Source organism: Piliocolobus tephrosceles, chromosome 21 (assembly GCF_002776525.5).
Source record: "Piliocolobus tephrosceles isolate RC106 chromosome 21, ASM277652v3, whole genome shotgun sequence".
NCBI classification, from domain to species: domain Eukaryota; kingdom Metazoa; phylum Chordata; class Mammalia; order Primates; family Cercopithecidae; genus Piliocolobus; species Piliocolobus tephrosceles.
The window spans coordinates 47070391-47094311 of NC_045454.1; the positions used below are offsets into that span (position 1 = coordinate 47070391).

Sequence of the window (23921 nt, forward strand, 5' to 3'; positions counted from 1 at the left end):
ACCTGTAGTCCCAGCTACTCGGGAGGCTGAGGCAGGAGAATGGCGTCAACCCGGAAGGCGGAGGTTGCAGTGAGCTGAGATCCAGCCACGCACCCCAGCCAGCGCGACAGAATGAGACTCCATCTGAAAAAAAAAAAAAACGACAGCAACAAAGCTCGCCCAGTTTTGTGCAGTGCACCTTATTTCCTGACTCACAGTAACTAGGATGCCGAGCAGGGCAGGTGATTGGTCATATCACAGCAGTGCTCAGAACAGTGCTATAAACAGCTTCTATCTCAATGTTCTTGGGGTTCTTTCTAACTGGTCTCAAAGAGACTGATGGTCTTTTGTCCTAAGCAAAACTTAAAGCTGACATGATGAGTTTTTTCCCTTAAGAATAAGTTGGGAGGCTGAGACGGGCAGATCACCTAAGGTCAGGAGATCAAGACCAACCTGGCCAACATGGCTAACCCTCGTCTCTACTAAAAATACAAAAAATTAGCCAGCCGTGGTGGTGTGTGCTAGCTACTTGGGAAGCTGAGGCAGGAGAATCACTTGAACCCAGGAGGCAGAGGTTGCAGTGAGCCAAGATTGCGCCACTGCACTCCTACCTGGGTAACAGAGTGACACTGTCTCAAAAAAAAAAAAAAACAAAAAACCACGAATGACACGAATAATTGACTTTCATTTAATTTAGCATTTTAAGTATATAGTGTGACATGATCGTGGTTCAAAAATCACTAAGATGCTGCTTATGGGGGCAGGAGAAAAATAGTACAATTCAGCAGCTTTCCAAAGGAAGTTAAGGAGGACAATTTAAAATGATTCCACTGTTTGGAATTAATTAATGTAAGAGTCTTCTTTTTTTTTTTTTGAGACCGCGTCTCACTCTGTTGCCTAGGCTGAAGTGCAGTGGTGTGATCTTGGCTCACTGCGATCACCGCCTCCCAGGTTCAAGTGATTCTCGTGCCTCAGCTTCCTGAGTAGCTGGGATTACAGGCAGCCACCACCATGCCTGGCTAATTTTTGTATTTTCAGTAGAGATGAGGTTTCACCATGTTGGCCAGGCTGGTCTCCAACTCCTGACCTATGTGATCTGCCTGCTCGGCCTCCCAAAGTGCTGGGATTACAGACGTGAGCCACTGCACTTAGCCAAGAGTCTTGTGATAAGCAGTTGGCACTCCCCTGGTCTCTTGGGTGCCTCTAGGGAGTGGCTTCCAAAGGAGAAGGCTCAGACCATTTAGTGTCTGGACGGTGCCTTGATTCCAGGCAGAGTGGGGCCTGTCCGACACAGCCTTCTGGCTGCAGAAGCCGTTCCTTTGTCTAGGTCTGTGTCACCTATCAGGTGTTGGTTAATGTTTCATTGCTTAAGAAGCAGACAGGACCCAGAGAAAGCATTTAGTTCAGTTTTTCTCTTAACAGTCTGTGTGTTCAACAAGGGCTTAGGAAATTCTTACAACCATGAATAACCCGTTTCTTCAGTTACTTTTTTGACTTCACTCAGACACTGATGATTAAGCAGAAGTAAACATACATGGTCACTGTCATCACAGATTTTTTAGTCTGATGGGAAAAAGACCATTTAAGAAATAAACACTTATGTGTTGTGATGAGCATATTAAGGAAGGTTAGAGTACGCTATCAGTATGTTGGGGAGACCATGTTTAGATTTGGGAGACAGCTTCAGCAGACCTCACTGAAGAAGTGACATTCAGCCGAGGCGTGAATGATAGAGTTGGCCTTGCCTGTGGGTCTCGGGTCTGGACAAAAACAGGAGGACGTAGGAAGGCCAGAGGGGCAGGACACCACTCGGCTACTTGACCGAAGCATGCATAGGCTGCTGTGGCAAGCTCCAAGGCGGATGGCACCGCCCAGGGATGGAGATGTACAAGCTTAGTGTGGTGCCTGCTCTCATTTGGGTTTTGTCTGTCATCAGAAGAGATGTCCTTGTAAGAATGATTAATTTGATGGTAAAGTAGAATGACCTCATCATTGGCTTCAGCTGTGATATGGGACGTGGCGTCTGTGTTTCCGTCAGGAGAGTCTTCTGTCCCTTTGGCCCTGGACACGTTCAGGCAGAGTCTCGACTCCTCCATTTGTGTGGTCTAAACCACAGGACATCAGAGTCTGATGGGAACCTCGAGCGTGTGGGTTCCACCTTGTCATTTCATAGTTGGGGCCATGAGGTCCAGAGACGGGGAATGCCTTACTCAGGTTGACCCACTGAGTCAGAGATGGGTGAGAGACCAGGGCTCCTGTGTTCTGGGGAAACGTTTACTCTGTGCGCCAGTGCTGGTGGGGCTGGTGTTGAATCTGCTATCTTGCTGTCTGTTTTCTGTTCATGATGTTTGTTCATTTATCTCTTTTTCCCATTTATCTGCCGCCTTGTGGGTCGAGTCCTTTGATGACTGATGGCTTATTTACTCTCTTTGTCATTGTGGTTTACTGGCTGCTTGTAGGATTACAGTACACATCTTCCCTTACAGTCTGTCTGCAAGTGGTGCTCTGTTGGGTTCAGTGTAGTGCAAGAACCATCTGCGGGAATATACTTGCATTTCCCCTCCCGTCGATTTTCGTGATGTTTTTGTCATGCAGTTTACTTCTCTTGAAGAAGTCACCCAATGTTTTGTTGGCTTTGATTTGTTGTGGTTTGGCTTTTTTGCTTTGAACAGGTTTTTTTTTTTTTTTTTGAGACAGTCTTGCTCTGTCGCCCAGGCTGGAGTACTGGAGTACAGTGGCGCGATCTTGGCTTACTGCAACCTCTGCCTCCCGGGTTCACGCCCTTCCTCTGCCTCAACTTCCCAAGTAGCTGGGACTACAGGTGCCCGCCACCATGCCCGGCTAATTTTTTGTATTTTTAGTAGAGACGGGGTTTCACCGTGTTAGCCAAGATGGTCTTGATCTCCTGACCTCGTGATCCGCCTGTCTCGGCCTCCCAGAGTGCTGGGATTACAGGCGTGAGCCACCGCGCCCGGCCGAACACTTACCTTTTAGAGAGACCCAGAAATGACTGGAAAAAATCACGTTCACTTCGCCAGGTGCTCTTCCTTGCTTTTTGTTGTACATCCAGGTTCCCGTCGGAGATCATCTTCCCTCCTGAAGGAACTGAAAGTTTCTTGTGTGGGGTTGCTGGTGATGTGTTCTTGTTTCTTTTGCATGTCAGAAAAAGTCTTTACTTTGTCTTCATTTTGAAATAAATTTTCACTGGGTATAGAATTCTAGGTTAACTTAATCCTTGTTCCTTTAGTTTCCAATTTGTCTCTTTTCCTCTGGCTGCTTTTAAGTTTCTTCTGTTTTTTGTTTTGTTTTGTTTTCCCTTAGAGACAGGATCTCACTGTGTTGCTCAGGTTGGAGTACAGTGGTGCTCACTGCAGCCTCAACCTCCCGGGCTCAAGTGATCCTCTCACTTCAGCCTCCTGAGTAGCTGAGACCACAGGCACCACACCACTACACCCAGTTAATTTTTATAATTTTTGGTAGAGATGTAGTTTCTCCGTGTTGCCCAGACTGGTTTTGAACACCTGGCCTCAAGTGATCCACCCACCCGCCTTGGCCTCAGAAAGTGCTGTGATTACAGGCATGAGCCACTGTGCCCAGCCTGTCCCAGTAATGTTTTACGGGATGTTGTGAATTGTATTTTGTTGGGTGCTAGTTATACTTGTATCTCTACAAATACCCTTGAGCTTTTTTCTGGTACACAGCTGAGGTACTTGACACACTTTGGTCCTTGTGAGACTTTTATGCTTTCTAAGTCAGGGTCAAAGTAGCCTTCAGTTTGGGCTGATATTGTCTCATCAGTAGGCAATGCCCTCTGAGTAGTGGGTCTGATGCCCGTGAATTACCAGCCTTTCCACCCTGGCTATTGGGAAGAACAAACCATTTGTGGCCCTGAGTGCCCCCAGTGATTGTTCCCTCTGCTCCTTGTGGGTGGTGCTGTCCCAGCCTCTGGTTTCCTTGCACACACATGCACTGGGCGGGAGGAGCCCTCTGTGGGTCTCTTCAGCTGGCTCTGTGTGGCTGTGTCCTCTCTGATCCTCAGTTCTGTGATTTCTCTCTGCCTTGGTCTCAGAATCTCAGTGCTGTTTTACCCATCCCCCATCGCCTGGGAACTCCAGGCCGTGAGCAGGGGCAGTCAGGAAGCTCTTAGGGATCGCTGTCTTGGGCAGCCTGATGTCCAGGATCTGAAAACCGTCATGGCCTATGTTTCATCACATTTGTTAGTTGTTTCAGGCGGGAAGACAATGCTTAGTTCTCCCATCTCGGCCAGAAGTGGAAGTCCTTTTCCCATGGGAACATTCCGGACAGTCCATATCTGAGTCGGAGCTGTTCTCAGGCCCAGCTGGAGTGGATGGGTGCGTTGCTTAGTAGCCCCACAGCTGTTCGTGGGCACAGTGGAAATAGAGAAAACGATGTGGATGGGTAGGACTTCTGGTTATTAGTTGTGAGTAATGAAGTTTAATGGTTTTATAACTTTGCATGTTTGTGTGTTTTCATTGTGATGACTGATCTTGTATTAAAAGCAATTGTATTTAGTGGCTGGGGGTACGGTGGCTCACGCCTGTGACCAGCACTTTGGGAGGCCAACTGGGGTAGATCACTTGAGGTCAGAAGTTGGAGACCAGCCTGGCCAACACGGGGAAACTTCCATCTCTACTAAAAACACAAGAATTAGCTGGGCGTGATGGCCGGTGCCTGTAATCCCAGCTACTTGGGAGGCTGAGGCAGGAGAATTGCTTGAATCCAGGAGACGGAGCTTGCAGTGAGTCGAGATCAGGACACTGCACTCCAGCCTGGGTGACAGAGTGAGACTGTGTCTCAAAAAAAAAAAAAGCAATTGTATTTGGATAGGTCAGGATTAATTAGAACCAATTCAGTAACTAATAGTGAAAAGTACTAATATTGGGAGAGGTGACAAATAGTGAAAATGATTCTGATTGTCAGGTAATAACTTTAGCAAGTTGTGTGGTCATTTGTATGAGACAGTAAGAGTGCCCTTTTTCATGAAGGTTGTTGGGGCCAAAGTGGTAACAAACGCCCGCAGCCCGGGGGCTCGATGCTATGGATTTGTCACCATGTCGACATCCGACGAGGCGACCAAGTGCATCAGCCATCTCCACAGGACTGAGCTGCATGGAAGAATGATTTCCGTAGAGAAGGTGAGGCAGTTCTCGTCTATGGTAACTCGCAAATGGAGTTTGCAAGTGAGAAGGCCTGGGCCACACATCATTTCTGTCTGTATTATATTTTAGGCCAAAAACGAGCCTGCTGGGAAAAAGCTTTCTGACAGAAAAGAGTGCGAAGTGAAGAAGGAAAAATTATCAAGTGTCGACAGACATCATTCTGTGGAGATCAAAATTGAAAAGTAAAGTGAATTTTCAAACCTCCTCTTGGAATCCCTGGGAGGAGGGCAAGGACAGCCACCGTGGGCCTTGAAAAACACACTCTGTCCCCACCTCTACCCACGCAGCCTTTCCAGCTTCCTGCTGGAGTCTCACCTGATTTTTGTGTTCTGCTGCCACTTCAATATTCAGCTTTTATTTATTTATTTTTTGGAGACAGGGACTCACTCTGTCACCTAGGATGGAGTGCAGTGGCACTGCAGCCTCCACTTTCCAGGCTTAAGTGAATCTCCTACTCCAGCCTCCCAAGTAACTGGGACTACTGCAGGCATACACCACCCAACCAGGCTACTTTTAACATTTTTTGTAGAGACGTGGTTTCGCTATGTTACCAAGGCTGGTCTCAAATTCTTGAGCTCACGTGATCTGCCCGCCTTGGCCTCTCAAAGTGCTGAGATTACAGGTGTGAGCCACCGCGCACTGCCAGTCTTCAGCTTTCTGTTTAAAGCTATTTAACGAAGTAGCCCATGTCTTTAAAAAGTGGATGCAGATGATCCTTAGCATGTATTTGTGTCCTGACAACTGATTAGCCTTTTGAAAAATCAGTATACACAAAATGAAAGAATACTATTTTTTATGTCCTTTTCCATATTCTGGTCCCTTGTACAGCCTCTCAGACTTTGGAATCATTTCCTCATCCATGTTGATTTTCATGTAGTTCTCACTTATTAATCACAGCAACTGTCATAAACCCAGTTTTTCAAAGATAAAGCATCATCCAAAGGAATGTAGCCTGGTCTAGTGTTGCAGTGAATGACCTTGAGCAAGTAGTTGGTGCTGTGTCTGACAGATGGCAAGTATTGCTGTGTTTACTTCAAAATTAAAAATATCCCAAGGCACCCTGTGAGTTCACGGTGGCACCCTGGGGTACCTTGGCCTAGTGGTTGGGAACCATGGGTCTGAGGTTCTATTTTTATAAAGGGGTGATTTATATTTAATCAAAATGGAGGTAGGGACAGCTCTTTCAAGGCAGGTATGGCTTATTTATATTTTTAACACAATTGTAGGCTTTTGAGAAGGTAGATTTCGCCGGGCGCGGTGGCTCAAGCCTGTAATCCCAGCACTTTGGGAGGCCGAGACGGGCGGATCACAAGGTCAGGAGATCGAGACCATCCTGGCTAACACGGTGAAACCCCGTCTCTACTAAAATACAAAAAAAAATTAGCCAGGCGTGTTAGCGGGCGCCTGTAGTCCCAGCTACTCGGGAGGCTGAGGCAGGAGAATGGCGTGAACCCAGGAGGCGGAGCTTGCAGTGAGCTGAGATCCGGCCACTGCACTCCAGCCTGGGCGACAGAGCGAGACTCCGTCTCAAAAAAAAAAAAAAAAAAAAAAGAAGGTAGATTTCGGTGGTGCGTATGATCAGGGCAATGTCTCAGAAGGCTGAGTGTCTGCCTTAAGTTTACATTGTCAGTGCAGTTTAGAGGGTAAACATGTCTGTGGACATAGTTGAACTGGGTTTTTGAAGATGTAATTACCAATTTACATCATGGCCAGATTGGAATTATTATATTTAATTGGAATTATTATTTTTAAAAAATATTTTACTTTTTAGATGCGTCACCCAGGCTGGAGTGCAGTGACGCAATCATGGCTCACTACAGCCTCAACCTCCCAAGCCCAAGTGATCCTCCCACCTCAGCCTCCCTAGTAGCTGGGGCTACAGGCGTGGGCTACCACTCCCAGTTGATTTTTAAATTTTTGATAGAGACAGAGTCTTCCGCTTTTGCTCAGGTTGGTTTCCACCCTGGCCTCAAGCAATTCTCCCACCTTGGTCCCGCAAAAGACTAGGATTATAGGTGTGAGCTGCTGCACCTGGCCCCAAGTTGAAATAAGTAGGCCCCTGAGTAATGGGTGTCAGATGAGCCTTCATGAGCTTAGAGGGGGATAGGGGGTTGGTGAGCCCCCTAATTTAATCAGCAACTTCAAGAAGACACATCCCATCAGCATTGCTAAGAAAAAAAAAGTCTGTATTGGTGGAAGATGGGGAACTGTTGTTGCAGGTTTGCGGTATTCTTGGTGTCTTGTGTTTCATTCATTGCTTTTCTGTATTTGTGGGAAAGGTGGTAATAATTAGGTAACAGTATGGGATGGTCCTGTGGCCAGCATTGGGAATGCAGCAGTTTTCTCGGTCCTTGCAGTAGCCCTGGGAGGCATGTGCTCTATGCAGGAGAGGATACAGGCCTCGAGAGGGGGACACGTCCTGCCTGAGTTTGCTGGGAAACGGCAGGGCTGGGAGTCAACCTATGAAGGTTGCTCGGAGCCCCATGGCTCTTAACTGGGTGATGAACTTAAGACCTTTAAGACCAAACTTCCTGCAGGTTGTTTGCCTAGGAGGTTGAGCATTTTAAAATTTGTTTTGACCTTATTTTTTTCTTCAAATTGACACCTTCATTAGCCTTTCCTTCCGTTTGAAGGATTTCTAGATTAGTGGTCGGTCTTGGGAAATAGAGAAGCTTTCCAAAGAAGGGAAGAAGAGGCCTTTGCCATCTTGAATGAGTAGTGGTTTTTATACAGTTGTTGTCCAGAAAGCACATGTAAATGTCAGGTGTAATCCCAGCACCCAGGGATGATGCTTTTTGTTGGATATCCTTCCAGTCTTCCAGTCTTTTTTTCAGCACATATATTTATCTACTAGAAGGAAAGCAGATGAATAAACATAGCATCTTGTGCGGCAGGTGAAAGGAGCCAACACCCCCCCGCCCTCCGCCCTGCCCCGTCCCACCCCGTCGCAAGCTCATGAAGGCTCATCTGACACCCATTACTCAGGGGCCTACTTATTTCAACTTGGGGCCAGGTACAGAGCTCACGCCTATAATCCTAGTCTTTTGCAGGGCCAAGGTGGGAGAATTGCTTGAGGCCAGGGTGAAAACCAACCTGAGCAAAAGAGCAAGACCCTGTCTCTATCAAAAATTTAAAAATTACTTGAAGTGGTAGCCCACACCTGTAGCCCCAGCCACCTCCTTTTTATTCCCCCTGAGTTCTGTCTTAGGATCTAAAGACCCTTCTTTTTTTTTTTTTTTTTTTTTCCTTTTTCTTTTTTTTTGAAATGGAGTCTCTCTCTATTGCCAGGCTGGAGTGCAGTGGCGCGATCTCGGCTCACTGCAACCTCCGCCTCCTGGGTTCTAGCAGTTCTCCTGCTTTGGCCTCCTGAGTAGCTGGGATTACAGGCATGTGCCACCACACCCGGCTAAATGTTTTTGTATTTTTAGTAGAGATGGGGTTTCACCATGTTGGCCAGGCTGGTCTCAAACTCCTGACCTTGTGATCCATCTGCCTTGGTCTCCCGAAGTGCTGGGATTACAGGCATGAGCCACTGTGACCAGTCTAAAGACCCTTCTTTAAAGCATACCATGAGGTAACAAAAGTAAGCTGTAGAGCAGTATATGAAGTATGACCTCCTAAGACACTCTATAAAACGTCACTGTAGATCACCGCAGTCAGGCAGACCCAGTGATTGACAGTAAGGCCGCCCTTGTGGTCATCATAGGGATGGGGGAGAGGAGATAAGATGATTTACAATAGTCAGTTTTTCTCAAAATGAATTATTTTTTTAAAAAAAGACAACTCCATGATGTGGAGGTTGAGAAGGGCAGGGGAGATGGGGCAATCAGAAGCTTCCCTGGCATGGCTGGAGCTCTGCCAGGAACCCTGCCTGGGTCGGTGGGGGAGAGGCCAACAGGTGCTTGCTGGAGGGCCCTGCACAGGCCTGACTTTCCTGCCTGGACCCTGGCACATTGTTGGTGTTGAGTCAGTGTGCAGTTTAATTGCCTGAGACGAATGGCATTAGGGAACGCGGCAGCTGAGTTTGAGTGACGAAGATGATTTATTTCACTGCTTAGAAGAAAGTTGCCTTTGGTTGAAATGGCACTTAACACCTTCCCGTATTCACTGGCACATAACACGTCATTTAACTCCCTAAAAGTATGCAGTAGTTACCAACCGAGGGGTGTTGGCCTCATGGGTAAATGGCCTGCCACTCTGTGCAGGGGGGGCTTGGCGTCCTGCCACTGGGCCTCTATCCTGTTGAGGCTGTATTGGGAAGAAATGCTTTTCCCTATAAAGCTTATAAACAGTGTTCCACACATACATGATGAAACGTTAAAGTAAACTTTTTAGAAGTGTTCTCATGTAGTTGGCATGTTTCTCGTCTCCACCTGCACGCCACTCTTGCGTGCCAGCCTGTCTGGCATTTTGGAAATGCATCCCCAGGAATTTCATTGTGCCTATCCCTCAGTTGAACAAGTAATAGAAGTGGGAATGCGGTCTGTATCTAAAGAGGAGTGTTGTTATTATTATGGTTTTCAAAAATTTTTTCACACCTGATTGCCGCCGGGGTGATTTTGTTTTGCGTGGACATCTGAGTATGTGCGAGTGAGGCTCTGGGTGAGCCGTTCCTGTTACAGAGTCTTGTGAACTCAATTTGATAACCATGTTTTTAAATAGAACCGTAATTAAGAAGGAGGAGAAGATTGAGAAGAAGGAGGAAAAAAAGCCTGAAGACATTAAAAAGGAAGAAAAAGACCAGGATGAGCTGAAACCCGGACCTACAAGTCGGTCTAGAGTCACCAAATCAGGTGATGAGAGCCTTTTAAGTGCTAGTGGAAGGGTAAGGCCAAGGCCTGGCATGGGTGGTGAGTAGGTGGGGTTCCGAGGGAAGATGAGGACAGCAAGCTCTGGTGACGTGGCTGTTTCGCTGTTCGTATGTCACCGTTGAAGAAACAAGAGTCTGTTGATGAAATGGCTTAAAGGAGTTTCCATACAACATCAGGAATCCAGAAGTGCTTGGGACTCAGGGCTTAATGTGTATTGCTGAACTCAGCTGCCTGAGTTCTGGCTTTCTCAGGGCCTTTGGCTGATTGTAGTGCGGGATTCGCAAGAGTGAGTTGTCCAAGTTTCTTGTAACTAACCTGATGCTATTTTGCAGGTGTGCAGTCAAGTTTCTCCCACATTATGTTAAAGCTGGAGGTAGTAAAAATACAGAGAAAACTGAAACCTCCAAGCATTTGTTGAAGTAGTTGTATTTGGACGATGCCACTTCTGTTGTCATTTTGTAAAAGTTCATTGTGCTTTACACCTTTGAATCTCTATGAGATTCAGAATGTTTTGTGGCAAAAAAAATAAGCCAACTCTACCTCCCCCATCAAGGAAGAAAAAAAATAGAAACAAAACCCAGCCATCTGGAGCATTGAAATTTGGTACGGCACATTACAAGCTGGATCTTCAGCTCTCAGGCTAATTTACCCAGAGTCTCATGAGGAACGTGTTTTTAAAATGTTCCTCAAGTATTATAAATCTCCCCAAATAAGTCATTGTTCCAGTGCTTAGAGCCTGGTGGTTCTGTTGTCAGGAGAGAGAATTGGTTGGGAAGCCTTTATTGCTGGAGATGAATGGAGGGAAGCCCACCCGTCTGGCAAGGCACTCCCTGAGAGCTGCAGTGTGATTCCGAGCACGGACTGGATACTGCAGAGCTTCACAGAACGTCAGGGAGGAGTGACAGCACAGACCAGCTCCAGAGCTGTGGGGTTTAGTGTGGAGGGTCACAGAGGGCTCTGCGGGACGGCTGTGCCTGTGTGCGTGCTGCGGGTTTAAGCTGTAGGTTGGGAACAGGTCCCTCCAGTTGTGCAAAGACCCGTGAGGGAGCCCCCGTTGTGCTGTGCCCGCATTACTGTGTTGCTCACAATAGATGAGAAATAGAGGCTCCCAAGGCTGTGTCACAGTCACTTGACTCACGCCTTGTGTGTCCAGAGTCCATCAGAGCGCTGTTTACTGCAGGAAGTTGGGGCGTCCACAGGTTTTCAGTTTGCTGTGTTTTGTCCTGAAGGAAGCAGAGGAATGGAGCGGACGGTCGTGATGGATAAATCAAAAGGAGAGCCCGTCATTAGCGTGAAAACCACCAGCAGGTCCAAGGAGAGAGTGAGTATTGCCTCCGCCATCTCAGGGCCAGCTGTTTCTCATGATGGCTCCACGACCGTTTGATTCGCATTATGAAAACAGTGCTGTTTTGCCTTTAAAATCTTAAAGAGTTCTTTGAGGTTTGTAGGAGGCGTGATAATTGTGTAGATTGTAGATACACACACGTGAATCCTGGCACTTTCTGCAGAGCAGTGCCCCTCCGTGTTTGCTTTCCTCCATGTGCTGGCCCCGTACTGGCTCCTGACTGGGATGTGCCGCCTTCCGACAGAGCATTGGTTCACACAGCAGCTCCACCATAGGCTGGGATGGGCCAGACCCAGACTTTTCAAGCTGGAAGGCAGGTCCTACTCTTTGGTTGACTTAATAGCAGGTTACTTTCTTTCTTTGATTTTCTAGTTTCTATTAAATTAACCAAAAAGTTAGAGACCAGCCTAGGACAGAGTGTTGGTCATGTTATCACATCAAGAGCTGCCCCTCTCAAGTTGTGCACACGACTAGACGAAATAGCATCTCATTTGTGTTTTTCACTCTGGAAAACAATAAAAACCTCTGCTTCCCAGCTGCAGGTTCTAGCTAAGATGTTCATGAGGTGACAGTGCTTTTTTAATGAACGCAGAGTTCACCGTATTCAGCCAGGACCACTCTTTGTGTTGTTAAGACTTAACTTTTTTTTTTTTTTTTTTTTTGAGATGGAGTCTCGCTCTGTCTCCCAGGCTGGAGTGCAGTGGCGCGATCTCGGCTCACTGCAAGCTCCGCCTCCCGGGTTCCCGCCATTCTCCTGCCTCAGCCTCCCGAGTAGCTGGGACTACAGGCGCCCGCCACCGCGCTCGGCTAATTTTTTGTATATTTTAGTAGAGACAGGGTTTCACTGTGGTCTCAATCTCCTGACCTTGTAATCCGCCCACCTCGGCCTCCCAAAGTGCTGGGATTACAGGCGTGAGCCACCGCGCCCGGCAACTTTTTTTTTTTTTTTTGAGACGGAGTCTTGCTGTGTTGCTCAGGCTGGAGTGCAGTGACGTGATCTCACTCATTGCAACCACTGCCTTCTGGGTTCGAGCGACTCTCCTGCCTCAGCCTCTCAAGTAGCTGAGATTACAGGCATGCAGCACCACACCAGGCTGATTTTTGTACTTTTAGTAGAGACGGGATTTTGCCACGTTGACCAGGCTGGTCTTCCAACTCCTGACCTCAAGTGATCCACCCGCCTCAGCCTCCCAAAGTGCTGGGATTACAGGTGTGAGCCACCGCACCCAACCAAGACTTAGTTTTTAAAATGAACATTTGGATTTTATAAAGTATCAATTCCTAATGTCATTTTTCACATGAAAATCATAAGATAGAGAAATCTAGAGTAGAACATTGAAAAAGACCCATAATCTTACCCCCATGTCACTGTGATGTAGAAAAATAAATAGTGACCACATGTGCGTGATTAGAACATCTGGTCAGCTCGGGGAGATGCAGCACGGGCATACTAAAGCCTCTGTGTGTCCGGTTGGGCTCCTCGGCTTCCTCTGCACACAAGTCCCCTGTGCGTGCTGTGGGACCACAGACAGAGGATGTGCTGGAGCTTGCATTTTCTGTGTAATATGCCATGGAGGTCTCTACATACAGACATGTAGGGTTTGGCCTTTTTCCTTTTTGCTTTTTTTTCTTTTAGCTTTTACATATTGTTTTTATTTTATGGATAATATTTACCTATTAAAAAATAAAGGGTGGGGGTGTCTCACTTCGTTGCTTAGCCTGGCTTCAAGTGATTCTCTTGCCTTGACCTTCCAAACTTGCTGGATTACAGGTGTAAGCCACTACCCCCAGCTTCTTTTAACTTTTAAATTTTGAAATAAAGTGCTGTTCAGAAAGGTTGTGGAGGGGACTTAAATCTCCTGTGTGTGTTGCACCTGCCAGGTCACTAGTAAGTGGCTAAGCTGGCCTCAGAAAGAACCCAGGAGTGCTGGCACTGTTGCCTGCTGTGCTGCCCACTGTGCAGTGGTACGTGGGCACCTGTCCCCTTCTTACTCCACTGCAGTGTGTGTATGACATCTGCTCGTCTCATAGGCAAAGTGTGCCATCAAAGTGCTGGGGGATATCTCCCTGTGTGTGTGTGCCCCTTCCTCCCCAGCCTGCATTGTATTAATAATTGGTGTAATGTGTCCGCCTTGACCTTTGCCTGTCTTTCTGTTGGGTTGGTTTATCTTTCATTGCTTGCTTTTTCTCTCCTGTGGGAGCTAATTAGGAAAATAAGCTGAGTAGCTCTTTAACAATGTCATGTCCCAAGCCCCTGCCCCAGAGATTCTGTGTGGATCAGCAGGAGGCCTCAGGTTCTGTGTTGTTTAAAAGCTTCCTGGGAGGGTCTGATGTGTCTAGTTTGGGTGAGGCCTTGGAGAACCTTGAAATGGGAGTCAGTCGTTACAGCTCTGAGCTTTATGCCACAGATAGAAAATGATGAATGTAGGCTGGGTGCGGGTGGCTGAAGCCTGTAATCCTGGCACTTTGGGAGGATGAGGCAGGCGGATCACTTGAACTCAGGAGTTTGAGAACAGCCTGGACAACAGGGCGAAACCCCGTCTCTACAAAAATAGAAAAATTAGGCATGGTGGTGTGCACCTGTGGTCTCAGCTACTCAGGAGGCTGAGGTGTGAGGATCACTTGAGCCTGCAGTGAGCCATTGCACTCCAGCCTGGGCAACAGAACCAGACTGGGTCTCAAAAAAACCAAAAACCTACCCAAAATAAATTACAGACGTTGGCTATTAGTGTTCTGTACCTTATTAGGAGCACCGTTTTGCATTAAAGCATTTTGGCATATTCTATTTATTTATTTATTTGAGACAGAGTCCTGCTCTGTTTCCCAGGCTGGAGTACAGTGGTGCGATCTCAGCTCACTGCCACCTCCGCCTCCCAGGTTCAAGTGATTCTTTTGCCTCGGCCTCCTGAGTAGCGGGATTACAGGCATGCGCCACCATGCCCGGCTGACTTTTGTTTTTTTAGTTGAGACGGGGTTTCACCATATTGGTCAGGCTGGTCTTGAACTCCTGATGTCATGATCTGCCCACCTTGGCCTCCTGAAGTGCTGGGATTACAGGCGTGAGCCACTGCGCCTGGTCTGGCATATTCTATTTAGAGCTGTCTGCCTGAGTCCTGAGCCAGCAGTTGAGATGTGAAACATGCAGTCTGCCCTCCAGCTGTCCAAACAGCTGGCCTGACTGCTCTCCCCCTCTGAACTAATGGCCACAGTGGCCCTGTGCGGATGTGCCCCGTGGCTCTCAGAGGCCTAGGTTTGCTTTGGATTATGTGAGTCCTTGGCTGTGCTATGCTAGAAAAACTGTGCCTGTAGGTTTTTTGAGGCATGGACCAACCTCTTCTCTTCCATGAATGCCCCTTGACATTTGAAAGCAGGATTCTGGATTAGGCAGTAAAACGCAAACTTGGAGGGAAGCAGCCTGTGCTTGGGCCTCTGGTCTGGAGACCACAGCCTTCCATCTACACCATGTGGGGCCAAAGACTCTTAGTCTCATCCACACGTGCATAATCTCCATTGTGTGTTTGTTGCAATCATTTTCTGACATTAATAAACCAGTTTTGGTAAACAGAGCTCCAAGAGTCAGGATCGCAAGTCAGAAAGCAAAGAAAAGAGAGACATCTTGTCGTTTGATAAAATCAAAGAACAAAGGGAGAGAGAGCGCCAGAGGCAGCGGGAACGGGAGATCCGAGAAACGGAGAGGCGGCGGTGAGTGGAGCTGGGTGGGGTCGTGGGCTGGTGGTTTCCTCAGGGGGTGGCTGTCCTTCTCCCAGCTGTACTTGGAGTGAGGAGTCTGTGTGCCCGAGAGCCAGTGCCTGGGCCGGCGGGTGTCGTGCTTCGCCTGGGTCCTTGAGGCAGGGGCCAGCACCTGTTCACACATGAGCCTCCAGACGTGCCAGGTGGCATGAAAGTCATCAAAGGGCCAGGTGCAGTGGCTCACACCTGTATCCGAGCACTTTGGGATGCCAGGGCCAGAGGATCACTCGAAGCCAGGAGTTCCAGACCATCCTAGGCAATGTAGCGAGACCCCACCTCTACACAATATTTACAAATTAGCTGGGCATGGTAGCGCGCACTTGTAGTCCCAGCTACTCAGGAGGTTGAGGTGGGAAGATCGCCTGAGCCCAGAAGCTCAAGGCTGCAGTGAGCCATGATCACAACACTGCACTCCAGACTGGGTGACAGAGTGAGACCCTGTCTCGGAATAAAGTCAGGGAAGCCCTTTACAGTATATGGGGTTTGGCTATCTATGTTGCCAGGCTGATCTTGAACTCCTGGGCTCAAGCAATCCTCCTGCGTCAACCTCCCTAAGTGCTGGATTTCTGCTGGCTCAAAGTCTATTTTCGCCCCTCTTCTGGTGTTGGACCTTGGCCGGTGCGCACAACCCAGCCTTGTGTGGCTCTGATGGGATGGGATGGTCCCTGGGTGCTGAGGTCTCGGTCTTCCCTGTTGAAACCTCTCACACAAGGTCGGAAACTGCAAGCCGAGTCCAGTTGTCATTTTGCCACGGCTCCACTCTGGGCTGTGGTCTTGAAGGTTTGTTCCTCTCTGCCTTGACATTCGGCCTTTTCCTGTCGGGATACCTGGCGTTCTCTTGTCTTTTTTCCTCAAATATTGCTCAGTAAAGCAAAAGCTGTGCTCATAGCATTTGGAAAATGTTCTTGAGCGAACCTAGAAATGTTGCCAGCTGTGCTGCCTTTGCTTTTCTTGAGGTGACTTTCTTAAGTAAGGTAACCCCCTGCACGCGCAGCTTTAGGGAAACCCAGTGAGCTTTTGGATCCAGTGTTTTTTTCTGCTTCCAGTTCACACCCAGTTTTGGGCACCGGGCTTTTTCTCCGTGGAGGCTCACACGGAGTTCAGAGCAGCCTCGCCTGTCCCCGCAGGGAGCGCGAGCAGCGGGAGCGGGAGCAGCGCCTGGAGGCCTTCCATGAGCGGAAGGAGAAGGCCCGGCTGCAGCGGGAACGCCTGCAGCTCGAGTGCCAGCGCCAGCGGCTGGAGCGGGAGCGCATGGAGCGGGAGCGACTAGAGCGGGAACGCATGCGCGTGGAGCGTGAGCGCAGGAAGGAGCAGGAGCGCATCCACCGCGAGCGCGAGGAGCTGCGGCGGCAGCAGGAGCAGCTGCGCTACGAGCAGGAGAGGCGGCCGGGGCGGAGGCCCTACGACCTGGATCGGTGAGTCCCGCCCAGAGCGCGGGCAGGACGGAGGCCAGCGTGGCAGCGGTGTTCACCCTTCCGGCAGAACAGCGGCTTCGCTTCAGTCCCTGTCTGGGGGAGGGATGGGGAGATTGAAATTTGATATGGAGCATGTGCCCTGGGGACCCCCTGTAGCTCTCACTGGCTGCTGCAGGTTTATTAGTTCACTGTCACCACTGGAGGCTGTGTAGCATCTCCCCCAACTTGAGTTATTCTGGGAAGCTTGATGGCTGCCACTTGCTGAAGGGTTTGTGATGCTTTTCCTCTCCACTTCCCGGTGGAGCGTAACTGTTCTCTGTCTTGCCAGACAACCGAATGCCCATTAGGCCCAAGTTGGCCACCGCTGTCTCTGCCAGTCTCGTGTCCTTGTAGACAGAGAGGCAGAGCAGGCGCTGTGGAAAAGGAAATTGCCTCTGGTTTAGAAAGTAGGTTTATTGCTCTCTAGCTACCTGGAACGGCTTAATTGACAGTCACCCGTCACCCCACTCTCCATGAGCCTAGTTTTCTGGTAAAAATCAAGAAGAAGATAATTGGATGCCATCCCGAGCTGTGTGTAGTTCACTATCACCTCATCTAATTCTCTTTGCTTTTGCAAGAAACTCAGAGGGAGATTCAGGCTCCCACGGAAGGCAGGGAAAGTAAAAATGTGGCAACTCGAATGCTATTCCAGAAGAATCAAATATTTCATTTCACTTGCATTTGTGCTCATGAGTGGAGATCAGGGTATTAACAGTCTCATAAGACAATGAGCTCACAGCAGTGCTCCTTTCGGGACTGTTGGATGAGAATACAAGTGTACCTCTCGGCTGTTAATGGGGTTTTAATTTTATCAAATCAAAGCAATGATGATCGAGTGTTTAGAGATTAACCCTGCAGGGCATTTTAAACGATACTGGGTCTGGGGAGGGAGCTCCCCTCCCCACCTCCACCTCCTTCCTTTTTCTCCTCTTTTCATAAATGGAATATGCATTCTTTTAAAATAAAAACCAGGCGAGATGATGCCTATTGGCCAGAAGGAAAGCGTGTGGCGATGGAGGACAGATACCGTGCGGACTTTCCACGGCCGGACCACCGCTTCCACGATTTCGATCATCGAGACCGGGGCCAGTACCAGGACCATGCCATCGACAGGTCAGCGGTCCCGTCCCCTCCTTTAGCCACAGTCATTGTGGGCACTGGGGCATCCAGCTGACCCATTCTCAGCCCAGTGCAGGGGTTCCTGTGTGCTCTGAAGCCTCATTTACTTCTGAGATGTACAGTGGGTAACTCTGACCTTGCACAGAACTTGAGCGAGTTGCTGGAATTGGCAGCCGTTTACAGAATCCCCAGCTTGCCTCATAGGAAGGCATCTCAGAGTTTGTTCCAGCCGCCGACTCTTTTCATAGGTGCCCAGGAGGGACCTGGGTGCAGGCCCCCCACACCGAGCTCTCTCGTGAAGCAGCGATGTTTGTCAGCACAACCTTGTTCTGGGTTTCATAGCTTCCTGGGAGGTCTCTCCATAGCTCCTCCCCCTCTCCGTTGGCGCAGCTGAGGAGAGGCGTGACCTGAGGCATGCTGGGGCTTTGGGGCTTTCGTGCCTGGACAACCAGCAGAGCTTCTTGTGCCCGAGAGCTACCAGAGAATTGATGGAGGATGTGCAAAATTTCTCATGAGGCCTGTTTTGCATTTCGAGGGTCTGGGTGGGCTTTTTAGCCTTTTGAAATGAGGAGTACATTTAGTTGATTAAGAAGACAGCACTTGGTTTTCCAGTTTAAGAGTCCTGTCTTTGGGCTCCCCTCAGCTGCACGTCTCTGACCCATTTCCCCGTTCATTGGCTCCTTTAGAAGGAGTGTCAGAGTGGGCAGAATGGGAAAGGGAGGCTGAGAGGCCACACTCTTAATTCTGCTGGATTTTGGGATGGAGTTGGTGTGAATTTTGGCAAGTCCCACGTGTTGGGTCAGACCAAAGATTAGGGATCGTTGGAGGCCTCTGTCCCTGTTCTCCCGACTGAGAGCTCTCCGAGGAATTTTAGTTCAGTGAGATCTGTATTCCTTTCTCTTTAGGCTCCGACTTCGTTCCTGCCCCCAGAGAAAAGCCTTTTGATTTGAGCTAGCTTTTTTCTTTTTTTCCAGGCCAGTTATACTTTTCATGTGATGGGATGGAATAAGTATCCCAGTCGTGAAACCTGCCTGACCTGCAGAAATGTGTAGTAGTGCCCGGCGCTGTTTGAACAGGGTCTTTTCCTTTTGCAGGAGAGAGGGTTCGAGGCCAATGATGGGAGACCACCGGGACGGGCAGGTGAGTAGAGCCCCGATGCCAAGCCCTAGGGCCACTGTGCTGCTGTGCGGGCACAACTCACCATTTCTAATCAGGCGGCCGCTTTATCCCAGAGAGGTGGCAATTTAGCATGTGTGGCGGGGATGGATGTGTGGGTTCTGGCCAGTGACTAGAAGCACAAATATTTAGCGGGACGTGGTAGCTCATGCCTGTAGTCCCAGCACTGTGGGAGGCTGAGGTGGGTGGATCACCTGAGATCAGGAGTTCGAGACCAGCCTGGCCAACATGGTGAAACCCCTGTGTCTACTAAAAATAAAAAACATTAGCCGGGCGTGGTGGCAAGTGTATGTAATCCCTGCTACTCGGGAGCCTGAGGCTGGAGAATCGCTTGAACCCAGGAGGCGGAGGTTGCAGTGAGCTGAGATCACACCATTGCCCTCCAGCCTGGGCAACAAGAGCGAGACTCTATCTTTAAAAAAAAAAAATTGTGCAAATATTTGATTGTTTTGTAATGTGCAAGTTTCTGTCATTTTCAAATATGTCGGGCTTGTTCTTCATTTTATCCAGTAGAAACCTCAAGTGTCTCTTCATTGTCCACTTGCTCAGGGAGCCTTTGGGTCTTGGTGCCTGTAGCGTGCCCCTAAGAACCCAAATGGTGATTGTCATTTAGCCCACATGTGCCAGGGTCAGGGGGATGGGAGAGCCTGGGATTCTCCATGTTTCAAGTCCATGCTGGGTGGGCACTGGGGGCTGAAGACCACAAGAGTGGTCCCTAAGTCTCTGTGGTGCCATGCGGGTGCCCCGTGCGTGGTGGCAGGGTGTGAGTTCTGAGAAAGCAGCAGCCTGGTGGAGAGGTAGGAGGTGGGTGGCAGAGTAATGGCCTATGGCGGCAGGCAGCACCTGCCTGCTTCGTGACTGCTGGCTCCTCTGTGCAGAGTTGGTTGGCCAGGGAGGCTGCAAGTGTAGCCCTGCCACAGCACAGGGGTGCTGACCCGCCCGAGGGCACTTCTGTTACCAGAAAGGAGGCAGTGCCCAACTCCTCAGAGAAGATAGGGCTCGGTGATGTCTTAGTGGACCTTGAGCAGAGCTGTTGAGGGCAGTAACACCAGGGCTCCCCACGCTCCTGGGGCAGCTCATGGCAGTGATGCAGCTGTAGGGGTGCGAGGAGGAGAGCCAGGGAGCAGAGGGTCAGCGAAGCACGGCCCACCGGGCCTGAGGCCTCGCCCTGCCGTCTTCTCTTGGCTCCGGCCCACCTGCCGCCCTGGGGTCTTCAGTAGACAGTCCCCCTGGAAGGTGGGCCTATGTAGGTGACGTGGTCAGTGTCACCTTGTCCCTCTCCTGCCTTCCAGCACTATGGAGATGACCGCCATGGCCACGGAGGACCCCCAGAGCGCCACGGCCGGGACTCCCGTGATGGCTGGGGGGGCTACGGCTCCGACAAGAGGCTGAGTGAAGGCCGGGGTCTGCCCCCTCCCCCCAGGTTAGTGAGTGAGCCCCAGTCGGGTGGGGAGCATCTGTCCTAGCCTGGGAAGAGGTTGGTGCCTGGCCAGGCATGTCCCCAAGGTTTGATTTCAGCTAGGGCAGCTTTAGGATGGACTACCATGGGTCCTGCCATTTGAAACTCCTGACTCAGAAAGTCCAGGTTCCCAAGAAGAAAGCGCAGAACAGGCTCTCAGGGATGGAGCTGTCCAGGTCGCCCAGAATGGCCCATCCCCATTCCTGAGCCGGGGACCGCCTGCAGTTGTAAATGTCTCGATCACAGGAGCTGCGTTCCCACTGGGAAAGACAGTGCAGAAGCTCTTAGTCCTGCCCCGTCCGTGGTAGAGCAGCCTTGCCCTTGCCTCCACGTTGCCTCTTCACATGTATCTTCCTTGGGTTTTCTCTCTGACCCCTAGTTGGTCTGGGTGGGGCTTCTCAACCCTGCCCTGCCTATTAGAATCGCTTATGGGGACCCTCCCCTCAGGACTCAGGGCTGAGGATACTAGGCCAGGTCCTCCATAGGTGTTCAAAGCCACCTTCACCAGCACTGCAGCTGTGGGGGCTGTCCTGAGTCTCGTCAGCATTGTTGGGGTGCAGGGCTTGTCTGGGAGGACTCTGGGTGCCTCTCTGGTTGCTTTGGCCAGCTGCGGTCACCCCTGCCTGTTTGCCCTGTTGCTGCCTGGACTGGCCGTGAGGAGGCTGGTGGCAGGACCGCTTTGCAGTTGCTGCCCCTCTGTGAGATGAGTGTCCTGTCTGTCTCCAGCCTCAGCCCAGGGCTGCCTTGGCCCCTGCCCACTGCCGCAGGGTGGGTTTTGGCACCCTGTGCTCCCCCGTCCATCCCTCCCTCTATGCTGAGAGGCTCTTCCACCTCTGCCAGGGACTTTGACTCGGAGCCGTGCCGAGTGTCCCACCTGAAGCTTCTCCTGCATCTCTGGGCAGCACAGACGGGGGCAGTGCTCAGATCAGTTGGTGTAAAGTGTTCTCTTCTGGGTGACCTCATTAGCATTCCTGTCCTGTCACTTAGTGGGTTTTGTGGTAAATGCCTTGGGAATGTAAATGGGAAACTCATCCTCAGAACCAAAGACACAGTGAGCAGTGGCTGGGCACGGTCGGGTCACCAAGGGCAGGTGCCACACGCGTGCTTTTCACTCCCTCCAGGGCGGTATTGCACTTGCCTGGCAGGTGTGTGTTGGGGGCTCCGATGACCTCTCTCGGGCCTGTGGGCTCACTTGGCCTGACTGTCACTGCAACCAGCAACCCACAGCAGGCAGGCACTCATGCAGATTGGGTCTGGCTGCTTTCCTGCACGGCCACTTAGGACTCAGGACACTGGACTCAGATTTTCATCTCCTAGAGTTTCTGTCTGAAACTTTAAAAAAATAGCTTTCCTGAAGTATAATTCACAGGACACGTACTTCCCATTTCACGTGTGCAGTCATTGGAGGTTTGCATGTGCGTGGATCTGTGCAGCCATCCCCAAGGCCAATTCTGAAGCATTTTCATCAGGTCAGAAGAAACCCTGCTCCTCTTAGCAGCCGCATCCTCTTCTCCCCTGCCCTTGGTAGCCGTGGGTTCCTTTCTGGCCCTGGATTTGCTGTCTTGAGTCATTTCTTGGCCTGTGCAGCGTGCCTGCTGGGCCTGGCTTCTCCCTAAGTCTCGTGTGTTGAGGGCTCATCTCCACATGCTGCCTGGGCCAGCGCTTCCGTCCTAGTTAAGGCTGAACACTCCATGGTCTGGACACACCACGTAGTGTTATCTGCTCATCAGTTCATGGGCATTGGGGTCCATCTCCCTTTGGCTGTTAGGAATCCTGCTGCCAGGAACATTCATGCACAGATGTCTTTGGTCACGTTTTCATTTCTGTCAGGTGGGACTGGGTTGCTAGGTCGTGGTAATTCTGCCCTTAACTTTTTGAAGAACCACCAAACTGTTTTCCACAGTGGCCACACCATTTTACATTTCCACCAGCAGTGGACGAGGGTTCTTCCCTTTCCTCACACCCTCCATGGTGCGTGTTACCGTGTGATTCTAGCATCCCAGCCCGGGGAGGGAGTGTCTCGGTGTGCCTTGGATTGGCATTTCCAGGTGGCGTTGAGCACCTTCTCATGTGCTTACTGGCACATCTGTCTTTGGGGAAATGTCACTTCCCATGATTTGCCCACTCGTCTGCAGCCCTTGCTTTGTGGCATGATCCGCCACGCGGCTGAGGTCAGGGTAGATGCGCCTGCTCCCGGTGCGACCCTGGAGGCTCATCAGATGGCTGCATGTCTGCTTTTTTTTTTTTGGCAAAGGGGTGGCCGTGACTGGGGAGAGCACAACCAGCGGCTGGAGGAACACCAGGCACGTGCCTGGCAGGGTACCATGGACACAGGCACGGCCAGCCGGGAGCACGCCAGGTGGCAAGGTATGGGGCTGGCTCCGGGGACGAGGGTGGCTGTGGCCCCCACACGTGTCCAGGGGCTTCCTTAGAGATGGAGTGTTTGCAGACCCTTCTTCTCTTCTAGGTGGCGAGAGGGGCCTGTCGGGGCCCTCGGGGCCGGGGCACATGGCAAGCCGCGGTGGAGTGGCGGGGTAAGGCGTGTTGTCCGAGGAGGACAGTGGTTTGCTTCTGCTCCTCACTTCCTCTCCCGTTTTTGCATGTTTGATCAGCTGGCTGGGTTGGATGTTTTGAAAACAAAGCAAAAAGTAGCTCTTTGCAATTTATTCAAATAACGCTTTTCAGTTACCTGGAATACAATGTGTGATGATGATTTTTCTCACCTGGAAAAAAAACCCAAGCGCTCTAAAGGCTGCGGGACCATTACACCCATGTTACAATGAAAACGCTGAGCACTTCAAGGGGAAAAAATGTCTGACTTTGTTCCTAGGCGAGGCGGCTTTGCACAAGGTGGACATTCCCAGGGCCACGTGGTGCCAGGTGGCGGACTGGAAGGTGGTGGAGTGGCCAGCCAGGACCGGGGCAGCAGAGTCCCGCACCCACACCCCCATCCGCCCCCGTATCCCCACTTCACCCGCCGCTACTAAGTCCCACTCACTGCGAGTTTTCAGGTGGGCAGATGCACTGTTGAATCTGGTAGCCAAGGTTCCCTTGAACTTGGGGGATCTTTTTAAAAGCAAAGCAAATCCTGCCACCGTGTTGTAGCTCAATACAATGTGAACTCACTTTTTTTTTTTTAATAAATGTGTTCTTGTTCTGCCGTTTTTAAATCAAGGTTTCTGTTAATGAGGCATTCCATTTTCCATTAATAAAGTTTATCATTCGCAGTCTTGCGTGCGTGTGCACGTGCGTGAGTCCTCGTGGCCACAGAGCTCTGGATGGGACTGACCCTGGGCACAGTGCTGTGACTGCATGTTGACTGTTGGCTCTACCAGGCGCTGCCAAAGTCTTTTGCCTGCATCATCCAACTGCATTCTCATAACCGCCCCAGGAAGTGGGGCGTCCAGGTCCCCATCATTGGATGATGAAACTGAGGCTGGGGAGTCAGCCCATGGGAACTAGGAATTTTTTAGGGGGTGCTGTGCGCCGTGGGGCCCTCAGACCAATCCCTTTACACCGAGCCTGTCTCTGCGTGGGTAGTGGTGAAGGCTTGCCAGGCCCTGGGGAGCCCTCCCCCTGCCACCTCAGTATGGGGCTGTGTCCCATGCTGGTGTGTGGTGGGCTCTTTCGGGAAGGCTGCATGTGTGG

General features: G+C 50.3%; 1 protein-coding gene across 1 annotated transcript in view; it reads left to right on the plus strand.

The window, feature by feature from the left end:
• SAFB2 (scaffold attachment factor B2) overlaps positions 1-23500 on the plus strand; it is a 37693-nt gene extending 14193 nt beyond the window's left edge. Inside the window, exons 10-21 of the mRNA XM_026455612.2 lie at positions 4986-5135; positions 5229-5341; positions 9822-9952; positions 11200-11291; positions 14881-15017; positions 16193-16480; positions 17492-17632; positions 18733-18778; positions 20107-20237; positions 22528-22640; positions 22741-22807; positions 23104-23500. Coding sequence (XP_026311397.1) covers positions 4986-5135; positions 5229-5341; positions 9822-9952; positions 11200-11291; positions 14881-15017; positions 16193-16480; positions 17492-17632; positions 18733-18778; positions 20107-20237; positions 22528-22640; positions 22741-22807; positions 23104-23260 — 1566 coding nt within the window. The 3' untranslated portion in view covers positions 23261-23500. The remainder of the gene's footprint in view (positions 1-4985; positions 5136-5228; positions 5342-9821; positions 9953-11199; positions 11292-14880; positions 15018-16192; positions 16481-17491; positions 17633-18732; positions 18779-20106; positions 20238-22527; positions 22641-22740; positions 22808-23103) is intronic.
• Positions 23501-23921: the final 421 nt, after the last annotated feature.